The sequence below is a fragment of the Meles meles genome, chromosome 12 (assembly GCF_922984935.1).
Source record: "Meles meles chromosome 12, mMelMel3.1 paternal haplotype, whole genome shotgun sequence".
Taxonomy (NCBI): domain Eukaryota; kingdom Metazoa; phylum Chordata; class Mammalia; order Carnivora; family Mustelidae; genus Meles; species Meles meles.
Genome location: NC_060077.1, coordinates 60,253,195 through 60,280,304, shown reverse-complemented (window position 1 = coordinate 60,280,304; position 27,110 = coordinate 60,253,195). Strand labels below are relative to the sequence as shown.

The following is a 27,110-nucleotide window of genomic DNA, read 5'->3' as shown; positions in this document are numbered from 1 at the left end:
AAAATGAGGTAAGCAGAAGCTGATCATGTAGAATATTCTAAGACAGGCAAAGATTTTAGATTTCATTCTACATGGTTGAGGAATCTGAAGAATTTTAGGCCGGGGCAGACTGTTATTTTTATCATTTTATTTATTTTTTCAGCGTAACAGTATTCATTCTTTTTGCACAACACCCAGTGCTCCATGCAAAACGTGCCCTCTCCATTACCCACCACCTGTTCCCCCAACCTCCCACCCCTGACCCTTCAAAACCCTCAGGTTGCCCCAACCTCCCACCCCTGACCCTTCAAAACCCTCAGGTTGTTTTTCAGAGTCCATAGTCTCTTATGGTTCGCTTCCCCTCCCCAATGTCCATCAGACTGTTATTTTTAAATGATCTTTCCATCTGCTGTGGAAAGTGAATTGTGTGGGGGTAAGAACAGAACTCTCTATAGAATATAGAAGCTCAGGTCTGAACTATGGTTGGGAGGAATACATACATTTTGGAGGTAGAATAGAAATAAAACAATATCTTATGGATTGCTTGTGAGGGGAAAGAGAAGAAAGGAGAGAAGTAAAGGACATTTTTGACTTGAGTGGCTATTATTTATTGAAATGAAGCTTTGGATGGGGTGAACATGGAGTTGGGGGTAGAAAAGGGAAATAAGATTTCTGTTTTAGAGGGAGACAAACCATAAATGACTCTTAATCTCACAAAACAAACTGGGGGTTGCTGCGGGGAGGTGGGATTGGGGGAGGGGGAGCGGGCTATGGACATTGGGGAGGGGAAGCGAACCATAAGAGACTATGGACTCTGAAAAACAACCTGAGGGTTTTGAAGGGTCAGGGGTGGGAGGTTGGGGCAACCTGAGGGTTTTGAAGGGTCAGGGGTGGGAGGTTGGGGGAACAGGTGGTGGGTAATGGGGAGGGCACGTTTTGCATGGAGCAGTGGGTGTTGTGCAAAAAGAATGAATACTGTTACGCTGAAAAAATAAATAAAATGAGAAAAAAAAAAAAAAGATTTCTGTTTTAGCTTTGTTATCTGTAAGATACCTACAGACAGTTTAGTGGAAGTCTTGAACAGACAAGATCCATGGGTTTAATGATTAGGGGGAAAGGTCAGGCCTGTAGAAACAAATTTGGGAGCCACCAACATATAGATGATATTTGAAGCCAAGGGCCTAGATAAAGTCACAACAGTAGAATGTATAGAATAAAGGGAAGAAGGGGTGGTTGTGGGTACAAGCGGAGAAAGAGAAGCCTATAACAAATAAGTGAAAGGTTGACCAGTAATAGAAATTAATCATCCTACCCTTTTTAGGACTGGGCTCCATCAATTACTCATCTTGCAATCTTTTCTTTCACCAGTTACTTCTCAGGATCATCAACATTTCAAATCATTCCTCTCTCCAAAATCATACTCTTTCAACCAAATTTCTGCTTTTCCTCTTTTGCTTCCATGACACGGCCCTAGCCTGTTTCTTTGACAGCTTTTCAGATTGCCACTCTTGTTTTTCTGGACTCTTACATCTAGGCATTTTCAAAGGTTCTGTTTACATTTCTCTGAACTTTTTCTCAGAAATTAATACTCATTCCCACAGGGGCAACACCAATCTAGATGACTCCCAAATCTAAACCTCTAACTTATATTTCTCTTAGGAGATTTCGATTTAGATTCAAATTTCTACTTATATACTATATATATATGTATATATATATATACACACACACACACACACAACAATGTATATCAATAATGTAATCAATTTCCTTGGGTTGGAAATCCAATCTGTTTAATTATTAAATAATCAGGTTAGAGATGGAAGAAACTGTGAAAATCTGGTTGAAGTTTCTGTTTATAGACAAGGAAACAGAAGAGCATAGCATTATCTTTAAAGTCACTGGCTAATTTCTGGAAGGACTAAAACCTGGTATTCTTGACTCTCACTCCAATGGTCTTTAAAATAAAATTAAGGTTCGCCTCCCCTCCCCAATGTCCATAGCCCGCTCCCCCTCTCCCAATCCAACCTCCCCCCAGCAACCCCCAGTTTGTTTTGTGAGATTGGGGAGGGGAGGCGAACCATAAGAGACTATGGACTCTGAAAAACAACCTGAGGGTTTTGAAGGGTCAGGGGTGGGAGGTTGGGGGAACAGGTGGTGGGTGATGGGGAGGGCACGTTTTGTATGGAGCACTGGGTGTTGTGCAAAAAGAATGAATACTGTTACGCTGAAAAAATTAATAAAAAGGGAAAAAAAAAATTTTTAAAACCCCAGCAGATTCAGAATAAACCAAGAGAGGGCAGTGATTGTAGGGATGAAGAAATGGGCCTTGAGATATTTCACTTTTTTCATTCTATGTGATACAAACTTGCAGTTTTTATTTGAGTTTAAAATTTGAGTTCCAGTTATAGGATAAATAAGTCACGGGATAAAATGTACAGAATGGTGACTGTAGTTAATAATACTGTGTTGTACATTTGTAAGCTGCTAGGACAGTAGATCTTAAAAGTTCTCATCACAAGAAAAAAATTGTTAACTATGTGACGTGATGGATGTTAACTAAACTTATTGTGCTGATCATTTCCCAACATGTAGTAAGTGTTGTACACCTAAAGCTTAAATACAATCTTATATGTCAGTTACAACTCAATAAAATTTTTTGAACAGTAAAAAAAAAAAAAATAAATAAAATAAAATTAAGGGGGGTAGGAGAAGAATAAATGAAACAAGATGGGATTGGGAGGGAGACAAACCATAAGTGACTCTTTTTTTTTTTTTTTTTTTTTTTTTTTTTTTTTCTCATTTTATTTATTTTTTCAGCGTAACAGTATTCATTCTTTTTGCACAACACCCAGTGCTCCATGCAAAACGTGCCCTCCCCATTACCCACCACCTGTTCCCCCAACCTCCCACCCCTGACCCTTCAAAACCCTCAGGTTGCCCCAACCTCCCACCCCTGACCCTTCAAAACCCTCAGGTTGTTTTTCAGAGTCCATAGTCTCTTATGGTTCGCCCATAAGTGACTCTTAATCTCACAAAACAAACTGAGGGTTGCTGGGGGGAGGGGGGGTTGGGAGAGGGGGAGTGGGGTTATGGACACTGGGGAGGGTATGTGCTATGGTGAGTGCTGTGAAGTGTGTATACCTGGCGATTCACAGATCTGTACCCCTGGGGATAAAAATACATTATATGTTTATAAAAAAAATAAAAAATTAATAAAAAATTTAAAAAAAACTAAAAAAATTAATCATCATTATCACAAAATCAATTCCTTTTCCTGACTTCTTTACTCTTCCAGTCACATGAGTCCAAAACCTTTGTTCTGATATTTAAACCTATTCATAATCTAACCCAAGTTATGATTTTAATCTTAATTTCATTTTCCCTTACACTTCTGGTAAAACTAAAGCATACTTCCTGCTATGCCCTTCACATACCATGTGATTATCTTCCTTTACTCAGACTCTCTGCATGTCTTCACCCACATGAAACACACATACACATCCAAAGGTGCCCCTAACCCATCAAAATTTTATCCTATCTTTTAGGGCTTGTTTCAAATAGTACATCTTCAAAAACCTTTTCTTAATTTGTGTTTCATTTATAGCCCCTATACTGTCTAATAGGTGATAAATATTGGGATATTTGCCTTACTCTACTATTAGAGTACTTGATGGTAGGGGATTCTATATATTTCCTGTAGTACTTAGTAAAAGTTTTTTTTGATGGTAGGGGATTCTGTGTATTTCCTGTAATACTTAGCAAGCCAGTTTTTAAAATAATAATAATAGATGTCTAATAAAAATTTTGTTGCTCAGTATTATATAAAAATACAAAATGGTCAGATTTTTAGAAATCTGCAGAATTACAGAATTAATGTTAACTTGTAAGGGTCATCTTTGCATAGCCAACAAAAAGACACCAAAGTAACTAAAAAACAAACCAGAAAACCTATAAGCAATCAGAGTTCTTGTGACTCTTTAGGTCATTATCATCTTTCATGTGGTAATTATCTTCCAGTGGTTTGGCTCAGCTGTGCCCTACTATTTGCTCTTATTTGTCATTAAGGCCTCACATATTATTTATTTTCATTCTATAGCATTTATGCAGGAAGGCAGCAATGTAAGCTCCCTTGCCTGTGATTCTTCCCACAGATAATAGAAAATAAATTGCAATTAGATTTTGGTAATTGTATATAATTAACTCAAAATGAGCTGTTAATTATAAAAAATATGTTTTTCACTTCCTCATTATCTCATTTATTTTAGTTCCAAATTCTTAATGCCTCACTTGAGTAAGTTTAATATTTTAAATACACATTTTTAATACTAAGGTAATTTAAATTTCCAAATAAACAAAATTTAACTTAAAATTAAATTTTATCTAGGGAATTCCACTGGCAAAATCAAAGAGCCTGCGAGGTAGAAAGAAGGTCATTTCCCATAACAATTTTATATTATATTTTCTAAAATCAACAGACATTTTTTATTTAAATCATTCTGCAAAGGCTTCTCAAGCTGTATGTATTCTCTCCCTTGATCCATCTCTACCTCTTTCTGGTTAGTGAAGACAATATCATTTTCATAGCCAAATGAATCAAGGAGATGGATGAATTCATTGCCTTTACTTCTTTGAATCTCACATTACATTAAATAATTTAAGTGCTGTTGAGTAAGAATTCTTGGATTTCCAAAGACTGTCAGACTTTGGAAGCAGTTGCCAGAGTTTATCCAAACTCTTACAATGTAGATTAATATTTTAAAAGGTCTATGATGTGATAAAAGGCATATTAGGAAATATTTTTTTGGAAGCAGTGTATAGTCTTACCTCATTTTTATCATAATTGGTATATAGGACATGCATGCCCAGGTGCACTTAAACTTTTAAAACATGTCCATCTCTTAGACTAGTGCTAGTTTGTAAAGCATTCACTACACTTACCCGAACAGCAGTGATGAAAACTTTCATGAATTGCAAGCAAGAGTATGCACTGCTACAATCTTTTGGAAAAGAAAATTGGCATGAACTTTTATAATTTATAACTCTAACTTATATCAAAATATCTTTATGTAAAAATAGCCTCTGACTTATTCGTGTTGGGGAATTTATTCTAAAAAAAAATAAGTACCTGAACTTAAGACTATAAGTACAGTTATGCTTGTTTTAGTCTTGTGCATAGTGTCAAAGAGCTTAAAGCAACCTGAATGCCCAAAAATAGAAGTGCTGGATAAGTTACAGTATATAAAGAAACCATAGACTAATATGCTTTTATAAAAAACAAGTTAGTATCTGTATTAGATTTCTATTGCTGCTATAATGAATTATCACTAAAGTGGCTTTGACAACACAAATGTATTATTCTACAGTTCTGTAGGTCAGAAGTCTGACACAGGTCTCACTGCGAGGTGTAGGGTTATGTTCCTTTCTGGAGTTCTAAGAGAGGATGTTTCCTTGCTCATTTGGGTTGTTGGCAGAATTCAGTTCCTGGCAGTTAGAGGACTGAGGTCCCCATTTCCTTCATGGCTGTCAGCTGAGGACTGTCCCAAGTGTCTAGAAGCTACTTGCATTCCTTGGCTTGTGACCTCCTCCCTCCATTTTCAAAGCCAGCAATGACAGGTTAAGTCACTCTCATGCTTGGAATCTTTCCTTCTCCTTTCATCTCTTGGACCCAGCACAGACCCACTTTTTGGGGCTTGTAATTAGACTGGGCCCACCCAGATAATCCAGGATAATCCAAACATCCAAAATATATCAAAGTATATCTATAGTTATCAAAGTATAACTAAAAGTAAATTGGAATATTACACACTGGACCACATGGATGTAACATATATATTCAGAACATTCTATCCTGGGGTGCCTGGGTGGCTCAGTCGGTTATGTGTCTGCTTTTGTCTCAGATCATGATCTCAGTGTCCTCAGTTTGAGCCCAGCATTTGGCTCCCTGTTTGGTGGGGAGCATGCTTCTTCCTCTCCCTCTACCACCTCCCCTGCTTGTGTTCCCTGTCTTTCTCAAATAAATATATAAAATCTTTTTTTAAAAAAGAACATTCTATCCCCAAACAGTAGAATATACATTCTTTTCAAGTATGCACAGGAACATTCTCCAGAACAGATTGCATTACACCAAAAAAAAAACAAAAAAAAAACCTGAAATCGGGGCACCTGGGTGGCCCAGTCAGTTAAATGTCTGCCTTCGGCTTGGGTCGTGATCTCAAGGTTATGGAATCGAGTCCCACACCTGGCTCTCTGCTCAGTGGGGCGCCCGCTTCTCCCTTTACCTGTGCCTGCTGCTCTACTTGTGCTCTCTCTCTGGCAAATAAATAAATAAATAAATAAAATCTTAAAAAAAACCACAACAACCCAAAACCCTGAAATCATATTGTTTATCTTTTCTGAACACAACAATATGAAACCAGAAATCAGTCAAAAGAAAAAAATCAGGAAAGAACACAAATATATGGAGGAAAAATAACATGCTACTAAACAACGAATGGGTCAACCAGTAAATCAAAGAGGAAATAAAAATATAGAGAGAGACAAATGAAAATGAAAACACAGCATTCCAAAATCTTTGGGATACAGCTAAAGTTGTTCTAAGAGGGAAGATTATAATACTGGCCAATCTCAAGAAACAAGAAAAATCTCACATAAACAATCTAACTTTACACCTAAAGGAGCTAGAAAAATATGACCAAACAAAACCCAAAGCCAGTAGAAGGAAGGAAATGGTAAAGATTAGAACAGAAATAAATGCAACAGAGACTAAAGAAACAAAAGAACAGACGAATGAAACCAGGAGATGGTTCTTTGAAAAGTTAAACAAAATTGATAAACCTTTAGCCAGACGCACTAAGAAAAAAAGAAAGACTCACATAAGTAAAATCAGAAATGAAGGAGATATAACAACCAGCACTACAGAAATACAAAGAATTACAGAAGTTATATGCCAACAAACTGGACAATCTAGAAGAAACAGATAAATTCCTAGAAACATGTAAACATCCAAAACTGAATCAGAAATAGAAAAGTTGAGCAGACCCATTACTAGCCAATGAGATTCAATCAGAAATAAAAAAAACTCCCAAGAGAGATGGAGAAGAGAAGTGAGTTGGGGGAAATTGGAGGGAGAGACGAACCATGAGAGACTGTGGACTCTGAGAAACAAACTAAGGGTTTTGGAGGGGAGGGGGGGTGGAGGGTTGGGTGAGCCTGGTGGTGGGTATTATGTAGGGCACGTATTGCATGGAGCACTGGGTGTGGTGCATAAACAGTGAATTCTGGAACACTGAAAAGAAATTAAAAAAGAAAATTAAAGAAGAAAAAAGAAACCGAAGTCCAGGACAGATGGCTTCACAGATTAATTCTACCAAACACTTAAAGAAGAGTTAATACCTATTCTTCTCAAACTATTCCAAAAAATAGAAGAAGGAGAGCTTCCAAATTCATTCTTTGAGGTCACGATTACCGGATACCAAAACTAGGTAAAGATACTATAAGAAACAAAAAAAGACCAAAACAACCCACCCCTCCCAAAAACAAACACCAAAACCAAAAAAACTATAGGTCAGTATCTCTGATAAACATAGATGTAAAAATCCTCAGAAAAATATTAGCAAACCAAATCCAACATTACATTAAAAAAATCATTCACCTCTATAAAGTAAGATTTATTCTAGGGATGCAAGAGTAATTCAATATTCACAAATTAATCAGTGTGATATATCACATTAATAAAAGAAAGAATAAAGACCATATAATCATCTTATTAAAGGGGTTACTATCCAAAATATATAAAGAACTTATGGAATTTGATACTCCCAAAATTGAATAATCCACTTAAAAACTGGATAGAGAACCCGAATAGACATTTTTCCAAAGAAGACATACATATGCCCAACAGACACCTGAAAAGATCCTCAACACTAATCATCAGGGAAATGGAAATCAAAATCACAATGAGATATCACCATACATCTGTCAGAATGGCTAAAATAAAAACAAATATATATAGGAAATAACACGTATAGGCTAATAAGCAGAGAATAAGGCCCTCATCCACCATTGGTGGGAATGCAAATTGGTACAGCCACTGTAGAAAACAGTCTGGAATTTCTTCAAAATATTAAAAATAGAATTACCATATGATCCAGTCAGTATTGGGCATCTACCTCAAGAAAACAAAAACACCTATTCAAAAAGACACATACACTTCTATGTTTATTGCAGCAGTATTGGGCATCTACCTCAAGAAAACAAAAACACCTATTCAAAAAGACACATACACTTCTATGTTTATTGCAGCATTATTCACAATAGTCAAGATGTGGAAGCAACCCAAGTGTCCATCTATAAATGAATGGAAAAAGATGTGGTATATATGTACAATGGAGTGTTACATAGCCATAAAAAATAATGAAATCTTGCCATTTACAACAACATGGATGGATCTAGAAAGTATTATGACAAGTGAACTAAGTCCATCAGAGAAGAGAAACACCACACGATTTCACTCATATGTGGAATTTAAGAAACAAAACAAATGAAAAGGAAAAATAAAGAGAGAAACCCAAAACCAGACTCTTAACTATAGAACAGAAGGGTGGGGGAATGGGTAAAAATAGGTAAAGGGAAAGAGTACAGTTATCTTGACAAGCACTGAGTAATGTATAGAATTGCTGAATCATTATAACGTATACCTGAAACTAACACTGTCTGTTGACTATATTGGAATTAAAAAAAAAAAAAAAAAGATGTGGCACATGCCTGCACGCATACACACACACACACACACACACACACACACGCACACACACACCCTGGAATATCAGACAGTCAAAATGATACCTTTTTTTTTTTAATGTATTTGACAGACAGAGATCACAAGTAGGCAGAGAGGCAGGCAGAGAGAGAAAGGGAAGCGGACTCTCTGCTCAGTAGACAGGCTGATGTTGGGCTCCATCCCAGGACCCTGGGATCATGACCCAAGCTGAAGGCAGAAGCTTTAACTCACTTGAGCAACCCACTTGCCTCAGTCAATATGATATCTTGCCATTCATGACAATACAGATGAACTAGAGGGTATTCTATAATGCTAAGTGAAATAAGTCAGAGAAAGACAAATACCATATGATTTCACTCAGATGTGAAATTTAAGGAGTAAACCAACCAAACAAAGAAAAAAGAGACAAACAAAAACCAGACTCTTAAATATACAGAACAAACTGATGGTTACCAGAGGGAAGGGGGGTAGGGGGACGGGTGAAGTAGATCGAAGTGATCAAGGGTATGCTTACACTGATGAGCACTGAGTGATGTACAAAATTGTTGAATCATTATTTGTATACCTGAAACAAATATGACACTGTATGCTAATTACACTTGAATTTTAAAAAGTGGGATACGAAACAAACTATGTAATATAATACATATCATATACCATAAAGAAATAAGATCTAGAAGTTCCATACTAAAATTTCCTTTAGATGATGATATTATAGGTATGTGTTGATTTCTTCTTCCAGCTTATCAGCATTTTATATATATATTTTTTGTACCACAAGGAAGCAAGTAAATATATAAGCAGGAATACAGAGGGCTCCAGGAGGGATATCTTAAAAAAACAAAAAAGAAAGAAGAAAGAAGGGAATAAAGCAGCAAAAGAATGTAATGAAGACATGATAGAATAACTAATGTGTTTAAATATATTCAGAGAATTAAACTTTTTGGGTGAGTTTGGGATGTAAGAATGTAAATTGTGCAAGGTCAGAAATTTTTCTTTTGTGCATGGCTATATCACCCGAAGTTTAGAATGTGTCTAACATCTGGCAGGAAACTTTATAAATATTTGAATGAATTAACAAATCAATGAGTACACAGAAAATTAAGTAAGGTATTTCCAAACTCTAAAGAAAACAATTATCTGGAAATTAAATTTAGTAATCATATAGTACATGGACCAGCTGTGTATAAAATAGATACAAACTTATTGTAATTGTAACCATCTTATGATATAGTTATATTGTGAGGACAGAATGAAGGGAAAAGGGAAATATTATTTTCACACCCATGTGTGTGGGTATGTATATTAGGGGGGAAGTGGAAAAGGAAAGGAGGGGAGAAGGAACAAATGTGAGGAAAAGCGAGAAGAAAGGGAGAAAGCCAACAGATGGTTATCTGTGAGAGCTAAGTCACCATCTTTCATAGGAGAAAGCTAATACTCAATGCCTACAGAAGTCTATTGTTCAGAAATATGGATATAATGCTAGAAGAAACAGATAAAGGAAAAAACATCTAAAACAGTCAAAATTTCTTCTCTCTGAAGAGTGAAAATTGGGAGTCCTGCTTCTCCAGTGTAGAGGAGGCTAGTATTTTGCACAAGCCCTGTTGAACTAGTGGAGTTTTTAAACTATCCATGTGCTTGATATCAATAGAAAAATTAAATAAAAAATAAATTATAGCAAGTCATAAGAAGACAAATACTATATGATTCCACTTATATGAGGTAATAGAGTAATCAAACTTATAGAAATGGACAGTAGAAAGGTGGTTGCCAGGTGCTGGTAGGGAGAGGAAATGTGGAGCAGTTTGATGGGTATAGAGATTCAATTTTGCAAGACAAAAAAGTTCTGGAGATTGGTTACATAAAAATGTGAATATACTTAGTACTACTGAACTGTACACTAAAAAATGGTTGAGATGGTAAATTTTATATTATGTGTATTTTACCAAAATTAAAAGATGGCAGAATTGTCTGAAATGAGAATTCTTAGGGTTTTTTTACACTGGATGAGTAGTTTCTATAGGACCAAACTCCCATAGTTAACAATTAAAACCCTGGGGAGGAAAACCAAACCTGAAGCACTGAAGAGTCACTGAAAACAAGCAGAAACTGGAAGAGGATCAGCACTTGAAAACAGACTGGCTGGCTGGGAGAGTTCTTAATTTTTTTTTTTCTTTTTTTTAATGGCTTTCAGCTGAAGGTCAGTCTTGAAGGACCAGAGGACAGAGTCTGAGCTGACCAAAGCACCTGAAAAGGGAAAAATCCTGGAGAGGTAAGAGAGAAAGACTGAAAGCCTCAAATTCTGTGTAACAGCCCTGCCAGTTGTGGCTGACCCCTGAACTACCTGCAAATAAGGCAGACTCAAACATCTAGCCCAATTAAAAGAGCTCAGCAGTGATTTTCACTGTTGCTCAAGGGAAGCAGAGCTTGGAATTTGAATTCAGTTAAGTAAACTGCTTGCTACCATATAAAAATTAACATTGTTTAGAGGGATTATAATTGAATTTCAGTCATTCACAATACTAGGAAACCAATCAAAAAATTTGCTAAATGTACAAAGGAATGTACAAATGTACAAATGACCAATACTCAAGAGAAAAGATGATCAATGAGACAAATCCCAAGATGATCCAGGTGTTAGAATTGGAGAAAAGCATTTTAAAGGAAAAATATATTTGTAATGAATAAAAAAGGAAAGTTCATCAGAGAAATAGAAATTTTAAACAAAGATCCAAATGGAAAGCCTAAAACTAAAAAAATCCATTATCTAAATAAAAAGAAATCATTCTACAGGCTTAAAAGCAGATTGGAAATAACAGAAGAGTTGATGAACTTGAGAACAGATCAAGTGAAATTATCCACTATGAAGAATAAAGAAAAAAAATTAGAAGGGTAAGGGACTTCCTTAAAGGCCTAATATACCTGTAAATGAAATCCAAAAAGGAAAGAAGAAAGAGAATAGGCAAAAAAATTTTTGGAAAAAAAAAATGGCCAAAAATTCTTCAAATTTCATGAAAAGAGAATTCTCAAACACAGCTTTGGTAGTGAAAACTTGATTTAACTTTTATGGAAAGCAACTGGGTAATGTGAATCAAGGATTTTAAAAGGATTCATATATACTTTGAGTTAGTAGTTTCAGTTATAGAATCTATATCAAAGACATAGGTAGAGACAAAGTAAAAAACTTATTCATAGAAATATTCTTCAAGGCACATTCATAATAGTAAAAGCCTGGATTATACAATACTAGGGCAACATAGAAAAATATGTCAGATAATAAATATTTGTTGAATAAATTAGCATCAACTTTTCATAAAATAAATTATGGTATCAGAAAATACTGATTCAGTGAAAAAAAGCATAATTAAAATTCTTCATAAGCATAACCCCCATTACTCAGTATAGGATATATTATTATAAAAGAAAGACAGAAAGGGGGAGAAGGTTCAAAGGATTATCTCTGAATGGTAGGATCATAAATGATTTTTATTTTCTTCTTTACACTCTCCTATATTTTTAAAAATTTTATAGTAAGAATGTATTTATTCTTACTATCAGAAACCTGGACCTGTAGAAAGCTATAAATAGATACCAAACATATCTTTAATATCTGTGTCTTAATATCTGTGTCCTACATGTTCTTGCTTTCACCCATCAGTCAGGTTTACCTTGGTCCAGAGTCATCCCCATTCATATCCAGATTGAACTCTCGGGGTTTGGTAAACTCTTTAGCAGCAAGGAGTTCTCTTGACTTAAATACAGCTTGAGTTCTTAACCTGAAAAAGTAAATTTAGAGAATTTCTAATCCTGTGGAACCTAACAAACTGAATGGTAACCCGTGGAAGACCATATTCTGTCAGCTAGACCTCCAGAGATTATTTTCAAACTAAAACTCAATCTGTCAAAATAAATGGGTACTTCCTAAATACACACATGATATAAATAAAATAAAATAAACACAAATTCATTTTATAGGAACTTAAATGTTCTTTATTTATAGAGGAGTTAGGGAAGACTGAGTTGGTCAGAATAACATTCAAAATGTCAACATTATAGATGCTTTAGGAGTACTTTAAGTTTCTTCTCTAGAAATTTTAAGCTTCTCTCTATTCACTCCTAAGCAAGTGTATTTTGATCACAAGAGTCTTCATGGGAGTTCTAGTAATGTCAAATATCATTGACCCTGCCCAATATATCCACAGGAAGCAACTACTTCCCATATTGACAGTTCAAAAAGTTGGGCCTATGTCTCACTGACCAATGTGCTTTCTCAGGATCACAGAAAAATGTCCCTGCCCTGCCAAAACTGGAAGAAATTCTGTCCAACAATGCTAACTTAGCCCCATCTTTAATGTACTGAGGAGGGAAGGCAAATAAAGAAATTTAGCATGTTCTACCAGAAGTCTGAGTGGCAATTAATTACTGGCACATAATATGTGACCTTTTCTACCCATCTTTCTAAATTTTTTAGAAATCTTCTCTGGTTCAGTTTTAGAAATGAAATCTGTAAAAGTATATTCTTTAACTATGAAATAAAACCACGAAGAGGGAAAACTATTATTAAAACAGTATCATTTCCATCATTATCAAAGACACTCTTATAACTGCAACTAACTATGCACAGTAATATATAAAGAAAAATGTGTAGATTAACTATCCTCTGGGAACTTAAAATTTAATAATAATATTTGGTCGTGACATATAGTTAGGTAGTAGACAAGTTCAGAGAGGAGGGATAGCTCTACTTATACCAGAAAAAATTGACAAATCAAAAATTGTAAAAAGAGACAAAATCACTATATAATAATAAAAGGTTGAGTCATCAAGAGTATATTACCAATTGTAAATATATATATGTACCTCACATTGTGGCACCTAAATTTATTAAGCAAATACTAACATATCTGAAGGGAGAAATAAACAACAATATGATAACAATAGAGGACTTCAAAACCCCACTTTCAACAATGGATAGATCATCCAAACATCAAAGAAACACTACACTTGAATATACTTTATATGAAAAAGACCTACTGGACAGATACAGAACATTCCATCCAACAGCAGCAGAATATGTATTCTTTTCAGGTATAAATACAACATTTTCCAGGATAGATCATGTTAGGTCACAAAACAACTCTTAACAAATTTAAAAAGACTGAAATAATACCTTTTCCAAACATGATGGAATAAAACTAGAAGTCAGTAAGTAACAGGAGGAAAGTTGGAAAATTCACATGTAAGTGGAAATTAAACAATATACTCCTGAACAATCGATGAGTGAAAGAAGAAATCAGCAGGGAAACTAAAAAACATCTTGAAACAAATGGAAATAGAAATACAATGTACTAAAACTTATGGAATACAGCAAAAACGTTCTAAAAAGGAAGTTTATAATGTTAATGTCTACATTAAGAAAAAAGAAAGATCTCCAATAAATAACCTACAGTTACACCTCAAGGAACCGTAAGAAGAAAAACAAACTAAGGCCAAAGTTAGCTGAAGGAAGATAATTATAATGACCGGAGCAGAAATAGAGACCAGAAAAGTAACAGAAAGGGTTACTGAAACTAAAAGCTTGTTTTCTGAGAGAATAATAAAATTAACAAACTTTTAGATAAACTAAGAAGAAAAAGAGAGAAGACTCAAATATTTAAATCAGAAATGAAAGAGAAGAAATTATAACTGATAGCACAGAATTACAAAGGATCATGAGTCTGCTATAAACAGTTGTATGCCATTCACCATAGCACATACCCTCCCCAATGTCCATAACCCCCCTCCCCCTCTCCCAACCCCCCCCAGCAACCCTCAGTTTGTTTTGTGAATAAAAATACATTATATGTTTATAAAAAAATAAGAAATAAATAAACAGTTGTATGCCAAAATATTGCAGAGCCTAGAAGAAGGGATAAATTCATAGGAATATACAACCTACCAAGACTAAATAATGAGACAGAAAATCTTAACATACCAAAAATGACTAAGGAGATTAAATAAGTGACTGAAAACCTTCCAACAAAGAAAAATCCAGGGCTGAAGAGTTTAATTGGTGAATTCTACTAAGCATTTTAAGAAGAATTAATGCAAATCCTTCTAAAATTCTTCCAGGGGCACCTGGGTGGTGCAGTCAGTTAAGTGTCTGATTCTTGGTTTCGGCTCAGGTAATGACTTCAGGTTTGTGAGACAGAGTCCTATGTGGGGCTCTGAGTGTACCAGAGTCTGCTTAAGGATTCTCTTTCTCTCCCCCTCTCCCTCAGTCCCCCATACCCATTTTATCTCTCTCTAAAGTAAAATAAATCAATCTTTAAAAATAAAATAAAATTCTTCCAAAAAATTTAGTAGGAAGGAACACTCCCAAACTCATTCTATAAGGCAGCATTAGCCTAATACCAAAGCTAGTTAAGGACACTACAAAGAAAAAAAAATAGTCAATATCTCTAATGAAAATAGATTAAATAAATTCTCAATAAAATACTATCAAGTGGATTTTACCACATTAATAGAATAAAGGATTAAAAATCATGGATCATCTCAATAAATGCAGGAAAAGCATTTAGCACAATTTAACATCCTTTCATGATAAAGCTCTCAAGAACTTAGGAAGAACATACCTCAACATAATCAAGGGCCATATATCACAAGCTCACTACTAATACCATATTCAATGGTGAAAGGTTGAAAACTTTTCTATAAGATCAGGAACAAGACAAGGATATCTATTCTTCCCACTTTTATTCAACATAATATTGGAAGTACCCACCAGAGTAATTAGGCAAGAAAAAGAAATAAAAGATATCCCAATAAGAAAGAAAAGTAAAATCACCTGTTTGCAGGTGACACAATCTTATATAAAAAGAACAATGAAGATGCCACCAAAGAACTGTTAGAACTAATGAATGAATTCACTAAATCTGCAGGATACAAAATCAACATACAAAAATCAGTTGCATTTCTATACACTCACAATGAACTATCTAAAAAAGAAATGAAGAAATCAATCCCATTTACAAATGAATCAAAAATAACAAAACACTTAGAATAAGAAATTAACCTTAACTGGATTAAAGACTTAAATCTAAGACCTGAAACTTTAAAACTACTGGAAGAAAACAGGAAATAAGCTCCTTGACATTGGTCTTGGCAATGATTTTTTGGATTTGACACCAAAAGCCCAGGCAACAATAGCAAAAATAAGTGGGACTACATCAAGATAAAAGACTTCTGCACAGCAAAATAAATAATAAAAATGAAAAGGCAACCTGTGGAATGAGAGAAAATATTTGGAAATTATATATATGATATGGGGTTAATTACATATATCATAAGGGTGATTAGGGGTTAATACTCAAAATATAAAAGGAACTTACACAACTCATCAGCAAAAAACCAAACAACCCAATTGAAAAATGGGAAGAGGCACTGAAAAGACATTTTTCCAAAGAAGACAAACAAGTGACTAACAGGTACATGAAAAGATGCTCAACATCACTAACTGTTAGGTAAATACAAATCAAAACTACAATGAGATACTGCCTCACGCCTGTTAGGCTGGCTTTGATCAAAAGGAAAAAAAGATAGGATTGTTTGTTCTTTGGGTGTTGAGTTTGCTAAGTTCCTTATAGATTTTGGATACTAGCCCTTTATCTGATATGTCGTTTGCAAATATCTTCTCCCATTCTGTCAGCTGTCTTTTGGTTTTGTTAACTGTTTCCTTTGCTGTGCAAAAGCTTTTGATCTTGATGAAATCCCAATAGTTCATTTTTGCCCTTGCTTCCCTTGCCTTTGCCGTTGTTCCTAGGAAGATGTTGCTGCGGCTGAGGTCGAAGAGGTTGCTGCCTGCATTCTCCTCAAGGATTTTGATGGATTCCTTTCTCACATTGAGGTCCTTCATCCATTTGGAGTCATGAACAGACATTTCTGCAAAGAAGACATCCAGATGGCCAACAGACACATGAAAAAGTGCTCCACGTCACTCGGCATCAGGGAAATACAAATCAAAACCACAATGAGATATCACCTCACACCAGTCAGAATGGCTAAAATTAACAAGTCAGGAAATGACAGATGCTGGAGAGGATGTGGAGAAAGGGGAACCCTCCTCCACTGTTGGTGGGAATGCAAGCTGGTGCAACCACTCTGGAAAACAGCATGGAGGTTCCTCAAAATGTTGAAAATAGAACTACCCTATGACCCAGCAATTGCACTACTGGGTATTTACCCTAAAGATACAAACATAGTGATCCGAAGGGGCACGTGTACCCGAATGTTTATAGCAGCAATGTCTACAATAGCCAGACTATGGAAAGAACCTAGATGTCCATCAACAGATGAATGGATCAAGAAGATGTGGTATATATACATAATGGAATACTATGCAGCCATCAAAAGAAATGAAATCTTGCCATTTGCGACGATGTGGATGGAACTAGAGCGTATCATGCTTAGTGAAATAAGTCAATCGGAGAAAGACAACTATCATATGATCTCCCTGATATGAGGACATGGAGAAGCAACATGGGGGGGTAGGGGGATAGGAGAAGAATAAATGAAACAAGATGGGATTGGGAGGGAGACAAACCATAAATGACTCTTAATCTCACAAAACAAACTGGGGGTTGCTGGGGGGAGGTGGGATTGGGAGAGGGGGAGCGGGCTATGGACATTGGGGAGGGGAGGCAAACCATAAGAGACTATGGACTCTGAAAAACAACCTGAGGGTTTTGAAGGGTCAGGGGTGGGAGGTTGGGGGAACAGGTGGTGGGTAATGGGGAGGGCACGTTTTGCATGGAGCACTGGGTGTTGTGCAAAAAGAATGAATACTGTTACGCTGAAAAAATAAATAAAATGGAAAAAAAAAAAAGATAAATGTTTGGCGGGATATGGAGAAAAGGAATCCCTACACACTGTTAGTGGGAATGTTAGTTAGTAGAGCCACTATTTAAAAAGCAGTGTGAAGCTTTCTTAAGAAAACAAGAAAGAGAACAACTGTAAGATCCAGCAATCTTACTTTTGGATATCTATTTAAAGGAAATGAAGTTAGTATCTTGAAGAGATAGCTGTACTCCCCTGTTCATTGCAGTGTTACTTGTAATGAAAACAACCTAAGTGTCTGTCAACAAATGGATAAAAAAATCTATCTATAATATGTTATAAATGTAATAAATAAATATTAATATAACATATATACACACATTTGTAAAATTCAGTCATGAGAAAGAAGAATATCCAGACAGTTGCAACACAATAGATGAACCAAGAAGAACATTATACTAAGTGAACACACGAACATACCAAAACTTGTGAGACGTACTTCAAACAGTGCTGAGACAGAAATGTATAGCAGTAAAGGCTTCCACCAGAAAAGAAGTCTCTAATCAGTAATCTAAGCTCCCACCTTAAGAAATTTAAAAATAGGAGAGCAAGATAAATCCAAAGCAAGCATAAGGAAGAAAATAAAAAGAGAAATGAATGAAATAAATGAGACCAGTATTACCTTGATAACAAAATCAGACAAAGACAATACCAAAAAAACAGATCAAAATCTCTCACCAATATTGATGCAAATGCCCTTAACAAAGTACTAGTAAATGGAATTTGATAATATATAAAGAGTATTTTATACTGTAATCAAATGGAGTTTATTTTCCAGGGATACAATACTAGGGCAATATTTAAAAATCAATAAATGTAATCTGCCATATTAGCAGGCTAAATTAAAAAAAAAATCACATGATTACATTAATTGATGCATAAACAAGATTTGAGAAAATTCAAACATTCATGATAAAAACTTTATATAATCTATAACAAAAACTAGTAAGTTAAACTTCATCAAAATTAATACCTTTTGTTATGTGAAAGATCTTGTTAATAGATTAAAAGAATAAGCTACAGAATAGGAGGAAATATTTGCAATCCACATGTCTGAAAAAGGACATATCTAGAATATATAAAAAGCTCTTAAAATTCAACAGTAAAAAAAAAAACAAAACCTCAAGCAATCCAATAAGAATGAAGACAAAAGACATTAAAGAGACAATTTACCCAAAAAGATGGAAGGGCAAACAAGCAAATGAAAAGATTTGCAGTATCATTATCATTTGAGAAATGCAAATTAAGACCACAACAAAATATCATTATATACAGGTTAGAACAGGCAAAATAAAAAATTTGTGACCATTCCAAATGCTGGTAAGGATGTAAGGAAAAAGTCCCTGATACAATTGCTGGTGAAGAAGTATGATATAATAAGTGTATAAGCTAAACGTAGATTTAGTTTTTTTAAACCAAATATACACTTATCATATGATCTAGCAGTCACAGTGCTAGCTTTAATTTGTAAAAGTGAGACTCTTAGTCCACATGGAAACTTGTATAAAAATGTACATAGCTGCTTTATTTGTAATAGGTCAAAAAACCAAGTTGTCCTTCAATATATAAATGGTTAAACAGATCATGGTATAACTATACTATGGACTATGACTCTGCAATCAAAAGGTACAGTATATGTAACAACCTAGAAGGATCTAAAGAAAATCAAACTGAGTGAAAAAGGCCAATATCAAAAGTTCACACACTGTCTGATTTCATTTATATATCATTCTCAAAATGCCTAAATTATAGATAAAAACAACAGATTAGTGGGTTCCAAGGGTTAGTGGGGGCAGAAAAGGGTGGGCAACTCAAATAGAGTAGTAAAAAGGAAATCTTGATAGCGATTAAATAATTCTATATTTTAACTGCTGTGGTGGTTATGCAAGTCTACACATGTGATAAAATGGAACAGAGCTAGACACACACATTGTACCAATGTTAATTTACTCATTTTGACATTGCACTATAATTATGTAAGACATAGCCATTGGGAGAAACTGGAGGGGAACCTCTACTATTTTCACAACTTCCTGTCAATCCCTAATTATTTCAAAATAAAGTTTGTAAGAGGTCTATAAATATGTGTAAACTTTTGCAATTTATACGTAAATAAAACATGCTCAAAAATTGTTTCACAGCTCTCTCATCTAAGCTAGGATGATAAAGAGAACAATAAAGACTTTATTGTCATTATGCAGCATTATTTTAATAAATAGTGCTGTTCAGATGAACACAGTGTCTATTTACCATCATCATGTAGCATTATTTCAATAAACAGTGCTGTTCTATTCTAAAATTATCCATTCTCCCTTGCTGGACTGTGTGCCCTCTTTAAAGACCACATTTGATTCATTTTCTATCCTAAGTGCCTAGAACCATTTCTCACATATCACAGACATTCCATAATGTTTGTTAAATAACATTCTTAGGAGAGATTACACATTAACTGGAGGATTAGGGACTGGGGTCATAAAACTGAAGCAACCTTAGGCGTTTGGTGACAATCTTGTTATAAGAGCCTGCATTTTCAGTTACATTAAAAGCCTCCAGCTTTTGACAATGAAAAAAAGAACTGTCTGATCACGAATGAAGAGAAAGAGGAAGAGCATTTCTGGTTCCAAGAAAGTATTACACCAACGGAAAAATGTCAAGATGAGCTCTCAAAGAAATTAGAATCTAAAAAATATTAGGCATAATTTTTAAGTGAGCGAAAATTAAGAAGTAAAAGAAAATGACATTCATAATAAGTGTGTCTATATAGGATGTATGAGTGTATACAAATGGGGAAATAGTTTGATCAAGAGGGAAATGACAGGGATATATATATCTACATATCTATATATCTATATATATCTCCATATACATACATATATACACACATATACAAGCCCTTCCTTATGACTTGTAATTTATTTTTTAAAGACATAAATGACATATTATGTTTAAAATATGTTATTTTAACATTTTTTCATCTTTAACTTCACTGGTGGAATATGTCAAATGTGTTAAGTAACATAATAAAGCATTATGTTTAAAATATAACTGTTTATTAATAATTTTGCTTGAATAAATTAAGATGGCAAACTTTATGATGCTGCATGGAAAACTACGCTGAGCTATGTAATTCCAAAATACCAATTTAGTTTTTGAAACATTGTTCCTAGGGAAGAATCGTTAAGGGAGGAAGAGTTTAAATGTGGGTAAAGTTATAAGAATTGGTTATTAAATAGGTTATGCTTCATGATGAGAAAAGGCTGAACTGAAAAGGTTCCTATTATTTGTTATATTTTATATTATGGTGGATAGACATAAATATGGAATGGTGATAGTTAATCACTCTGCTTCACAATTTGGTTCCATATCCTGAAGTCTCAATTTTTTACTTAATGCCCAATATTCTCTATAATGACCACAAACAGCAAAGGATTTTTATACAATCATATCTTTAAAAAAATATATTCTCTTTAGCATCCGGTAAAAGTGACAATGGACCACTAATAAGTAGATATTCTAAGCTAACATTCTGGAAGACAAAGTAATCTTCCAAGTCTTCCAAAGCAGACAGTGGAATTTATTTAGTTGTCCTAGTAAATATGCATCTTGAGCAAGCCAAGCCCCTGAGAAACCTCTGTTCCTTTGCAAGTGTTACAGTAGCACAATAGTAACTTTATACCATGTTTTCCAAGCTATAGACATTGCTGAAAGAATAAGCAAGACTTACCAATTATAATCCAGTCGAGACTGATGAAGCTGCTGCTGTTTTAGGAGAAGCTTTGTCTCCTGCTGGGTCAGCAGATGCTGAAGGCGCTCTTTTTCAATTTCCAGCTCCATTTTCTGAAGCATAAGTTGGTGCCTTCTATTTTCTGAGAGTTGCTTTTTGACATCAGTTTCACTAGACTGCTGTGTCCCTTGACCATGCATCCGGGATGTCCAGGAAAGCCCACAATAACTGCATGATTCCAGATGTGTTCTGGAATATTGAGGGGCCATGTGTGTAGGATGGCTTTCAGGAATAGGATCTGCATTTTCAGAAAGTCTATGACCACAACACTGACTGGATGGAATAGGCTTCAGGGTTTGGCATTCTTTCATCTTCAATTCCGCTGGTGGAACCTTCTCTGTAGGGACTGCATCTGCTAGTTTTCTTCCTGGGGATCCATAATCACATGTTCTGGTCTCTGACGGCACCCTGTCTAGGTCTGTTTTGGGATAATGAAAGTCTGCTGGTTTCAAAGAATTATTCCTAAACTCCAGAAGGGCTTCTGAAGCTGAGTCCTGGTTTGTAGACTTAGGCCTCTGCTTGGTTTGATAGCAGGTTTGTGATTTGGCTACACTCAAGTAGGAACCATCTAGTTCCATAGCTGAAGACCGAAGAGTGCTTTTCCTATTGGATGCCTAAAAGGAACCGAAAGATCATTTGTCAGATAAGAGCACAGTGAAATGAGTTCTTTTGGCTTTTCAGAAATCAATGATATATGTTTACCAAAACAGAGTTGTTGTTTTGTCTTCTTAAATAATAAATGATCATATTCACACAGCTGAACAGACATGCGCCACAAAGCTAAAACCATTTTCAAACAATCTATTTCAGTAAATCCATAAGGATGAGAAAAATAAAGTGTTGCTATTTGCTGCTTAAGCAAGACAAGGGGAGTTGCAAATGATGAGGGTTACATAAAATCAACTTTGAGAAGAGGCAAAAACATGTTAAATGTTAATGTCTTAAATGTTTACTTTCAAATACTAAGCCAAGAAATCTACTCAGCCACCTTAAATACCCCTTCTAATGCCCTCTGTCCATTACACACAGTGAAATTTGATGTAAAACATTTCATCTTCTACTGAATAGGATGTTAGTTACCGCTAGAAATTTGACGAGATTTTATGAATATATTTACAGCACACAAATAAAATGAAGCACTTCCCCCAAAATATGATTCTAATCAAAAGCAGTTATTTAAATACAAAACATATTTAATTTCAGCTATAAACATAAGTGATTTTTCAATTAAGCTGTTCAAGTGATTATAGCCTGATACAACTCATGCAGGAAGGAAGTAGTTGCAAATTACCTTTGGCAGGCCAATAGAGTGAGTTTTCCCAGTATTTTAGCCTCAGGCCTGTTCTATCCAGGGAGAGCAAAACTTAGTTTATACCAGTGATTTTCAAACTTTAGCATGTATCAGAATCATCTGGAGAAACTGTTAAATGTGAACTGCTGGGCTTCATCCCCAGAGTTTCGCATTCAGGAAGTCTGGAGCAGAGCTGGAGAAGCTGCGTTTTTAGCCAGTTGCCAGGTGATACTGATGCTGGGATCATAATTTGAGAACCACTGATCTGTATCATGGGGCATCTGATTCCTCCTTTGTCCCTCTTATAGGACTGTTTTGATAACATGGGGCTCACCCAGGTAATCCTGGATACTTTCCTAATCTCAAAATCATTAACTTAATCACATCTATAAAGTCTCTTGTCATATAAAATCCCTTGTGTCATATAAAGAGACATTCATGGGTTCCAGGAATTAGGACATGGGTATATTTGGGGGGGGCATTATTCAGTCTACCACAACCTCTTTTTAAAATTAGAACTCATAAATAGTTGAGATGCTTATCTTATTCTGGAGACATGGAATAAATGAATAATTGCGATCCCTAGCAGAAGGTAGAAAAAATTCTGCCAATTAACTTTGCAATAGTTGAAAATGAGGAACTGACTGGTAAAAAGCATCAACAGGGGCATCTGGGTGGTTCTGTGGGTTAAAGCCTCTGTGTTCGGCTCAGTCATGGTCCCAGGGATAGAGCCCCACATCGGGCTCTCTGCTCAGCGCGTAGCCTGTTTCCCCCTTTTTCTCTCTGCCTGCCTCTCTGCCCAGTTGTGATCTCTGTCAAATAAATAAATAAAATCTTTAAAAAAAAAAGTGTCGACAGATACACAGGAATACCATGTTTCCTATCTTCTGATATTACAATGATTTGGAAGATTTTGAGTTTCTACAGCAATACTAAAGGAGTTCTATTCAACTGAGAATGAGCCACCACTTCTGGGCCACGTAATCCTGTACACTGAGCAGATGACACTGAATAGGTTGCAAGCTCCAGAAAAGAAACTAGTCCTAGGGCAAAATTTATGATAAACTACCTCAGAAAAAAATTAACCTTATTTTACAACTAAAGGGAAATTCTAGTCTACATTAATCTCCCCTACTCTGAGCTTCTGTAGCACTTACTGTCAAAACAAATATTTAACATTTATCATCTGCTATTTTGTATGGTAAGCTATCTTTTTAGAGAATCATTATATTTTAAAAATGACAGGTAAATTTTTTAAAGGTCTGGAAACTTAAATCAGCTATTTAACATTATCATATATTTCCTAATTCATGTATTAGCAACATAACAATGGCACATATGTATTATTTTATCGTCTTATTTTTGTTCCTTACGTATGTGCATTTTTAGGTATTGACATAGCTGATACTTCCGTTAATGGTACTAATTATTAAATTATTCATAAGTATCAGGTATTTGTAATATTAAAAAATTTTTTGGTAGTTAACTTTTTCTGTTTTTGAGGCAGTGCAACATAATGATTTTGATGCATACTCTACTTAAAGAGAATACTGCTTTGCCAATTACCTGATAGGTGACTGTGCTTGTTGGTAGACAGGATTCTAAGATGGTCCCCAAGATTCCTGACCTCTTGATTTACCCACCTTGTATTATCTCCTCCCCTTGAGTGTGGGTAGACTTTGTGAACATGATGAGATATGAATCCCATTATTATGCTACAGTAAATGGCCAAAGGGATGTTACAGATTTAACTAAGGCTCCTCCTCATCAGCTGATTTTGAATTAACAAAAAGGAGATTACCTTATATGGGCCAGACCTAATTAAGGAGTCCTTTAAAAAAGGGTCTGGTGCCCACCCTAATGTCAGAGAGTGGCCTTGAAGAAATAAGCTAACATGTTGTGGGAGGACCAATGAAGGGGGTCATGTGGCAACGACTTCTGGAGCAGAAGGCGGCTAGCCAAAAGATGCACAAATGGTGCGTCTGTCATACAGATGCAAGAACGAAATTCCGCCAACAGCCACGTTAGTCTGGAAGAGGACCTAGAGCTCCAAATTAGAACACAGCCCAACTGTCACCTTGACTGCAGCTTTCTATGACCCTGAGCAGAGGCCCCAACTAACCTGTGCCTGACTCATGACCCACAGAAACTGTGAGATAATAAATATGCGTGTGTAGTAAACCAGTAAACTCGTAGTAATTTGTTACACAGCAATTCAAATCAAACAAAGCACATTATTCAACTGGCCTGACCCTCAGTTTTCTCATCAGTAAAACAGGGATTAAAGACAGCATCTACCTCAAAACTGAACATGGTGGTCGGACAAGCAGTGATTAAAGGTGCCAATTATAAGGGTACTATTTTACAAAAAGGAAAAAAAAAACCCTCTTATATTTACCCTAACTTTTTTCAAGGAGAACATTATTGGGTGTGTGTGTGGTGGTTGGGGGGTCAGGTAAGATCTCCAAGAGACAGGTGCAGGTACAGCAGATTACCTCTAAAAACAATGAGTTCCATTATCCAGCTTTATTTTGCTGCAGTGAGGATTGCAGGTTGGGCCGGAGTTGAAATGCTTGAGATAAAAGAGAGGTTCTTCATCTCTGTCCTCATACAAAAGATGTCAGTCTTACCCTGACATCTTGCACTGCCTCTTAGGGTTGTTGTGATACTAGATGAGGTAATTCATGTAAAGCGCTTTGGATACTGCCTAACCTAAAGTCAGTATTCAAACCATGTTTCCTATTATAATTATTACTACTGTTGTTATCATGGACTTCTCTGCCTCAACAATTCTTGAGGTCAGGGGCTATATTTACACCTTGGGACATATAGCACTGGGGCAAACACTGGGGCTAGCTGTATCAGATCAAGTAGATAAAGTCAAGTTGGGTTATGGGTCACAGAAAATTAGAAATGAAAACCAGAATCCATGATTAGGCTGTATTATGTGTTACTAAGGAAGAGGAAGAGAGAAGAAAGAGAAAACTGCCTGTTAGAATTTGAATATAAGAAATTAAGTTATTTTATTAGAGACAAATATTGCCTCTGGGACACATGGAAGTCACAATGGGCCTGAATGAAACAGATGTGTTTTTCTTTCTGGAGTTGCTGCTCTATGCTTTCTATGAGATGTTTACAAATGTAACTTCTTGTAACTAAGGCTTAAACTAACAAATCCCAAACTGCTGTCTCTGGCATATGGGTTTGATATGAATTTTTCAGATATATAACACTAATTTAGGAACCAATAGATTTTTTTTAATGGAGGCGTAATTTACATATGCTAAAATGCACGTCTTGTGTGTACAGCTTGATAAATTTTTACATTTGCATATACCCAAGTAATCATTATTACCCCAAAAAGTTCCTTGTACCCTTTCTAGTTAAACCAACATCTTTTTTTTCAGTGTTCCAAAATTCATTGTTTAAGTACAACACCCAGTGCTCCATGTAATACATGCCCTCCTTAATACCCACCACCAGACTCACCCTTCCCCCACCCCCCTTACCTCTAAAACACTCAGTTTGTTTCTCAAAGTCCACAGTCTCTCATGGTTCATCTTTCCCTCCGATTTCCTCCAATTCACTTTTCCTTTCCTTCATATCAACATCTTTACATTCCCGGAGATAATCATTATTCTCAGTTCTATGACCACAGATCTGTTTTGCCTATGCTTAGCCTCATATAAATGGAATAATAAAGTATGCTACTCTTTTGTGGCTAACTTATTTTTTTTCAAGACTTTATTTATGAGAGTGAGCGTGAGTGAGTGGCAGAGTGTGGGGAGGGCAGAGGAAGAGGAGAGAGAGAATCCTAGGCAGACTCTGAGCTGAGTGCAGAGCCCAATGAGGGACTCAGTCTCACCAACCATGAGATCATGACCCAAGCTGAAATCAAGAGTCAGACACCCAACTGACTAAGCCCCCAGGCACCCCTGTGGCTGGCTTCTTAAGCTCAACATAATGTTGAGCTTCCTTCATGTTGTTGCCTGTATTAATATATAATTCTTTTTTATTTCTACATAGTATTTCATTGTATGAATATAGCAAAATTTGTTTATTCATTCTCTTACTGGATTAGGTTGCTCCTAGTTTAGGGCTACTATGAATAAAGTTGCTAGCAATCTCTTATACAAGTCTTTTTTTTTTAAGGGGAGAGGGGCAGAGGGAGAGGAAGAGAGAGAATCCTAAGCAGGCTGCATGCCCAGCACGGAACCCAATGCAGTGCTGTATCTCATGACTGTGAGATCATGATCTGAGCCAAAATCAGGAGTCATATGCTTAACAAACTGAGTCACCCAGGTGCCCCTTTATATAAGTCTTTTTTCTAGAAACACGTATTTATTTCTCTTGGGCATAGGGTGTGGCATGTGGTTGACTTTATTAGAAATAGCCAATAA

General features: G+C 35.7%; 1 protein-coding gene across 8 annotated transcripts in view; it reads right to left on the bottom strand.

Annotated features, from left to right (window-relative positions):
- Nucleotides 1–27,110, bottom strand: part of KIAA1328 (KIAA1328 ortholog) — a 332,624-nt gene that overhangs the window by 107,947 nt on the left and 197,567 nt on the right. For 7 of the 8 annotated variants that reach the window (XM_046024689.1, XM_046024696.1, XM_046024692.1 and 4 more), the window contains 2 exons: nucleotides 21,360–22,033; nucleotides 12,430–12,537 (listed from right to left, as the gene is read on the bottom strand). In XM_046024689.1, the coding sequence (XP_045880645.1) occupies nucleotides 12,430–12,537; nucleotides 21,360–22,033 (782 nt within the window). The remainder of the gene's footprint in view (nucleotides 1–12,429; nucleotides 12,538–21,359; nucleotides 22,034–27,110) is intronic. The other variant, XM_046024690.1, reaches the window with a different exon arrangement.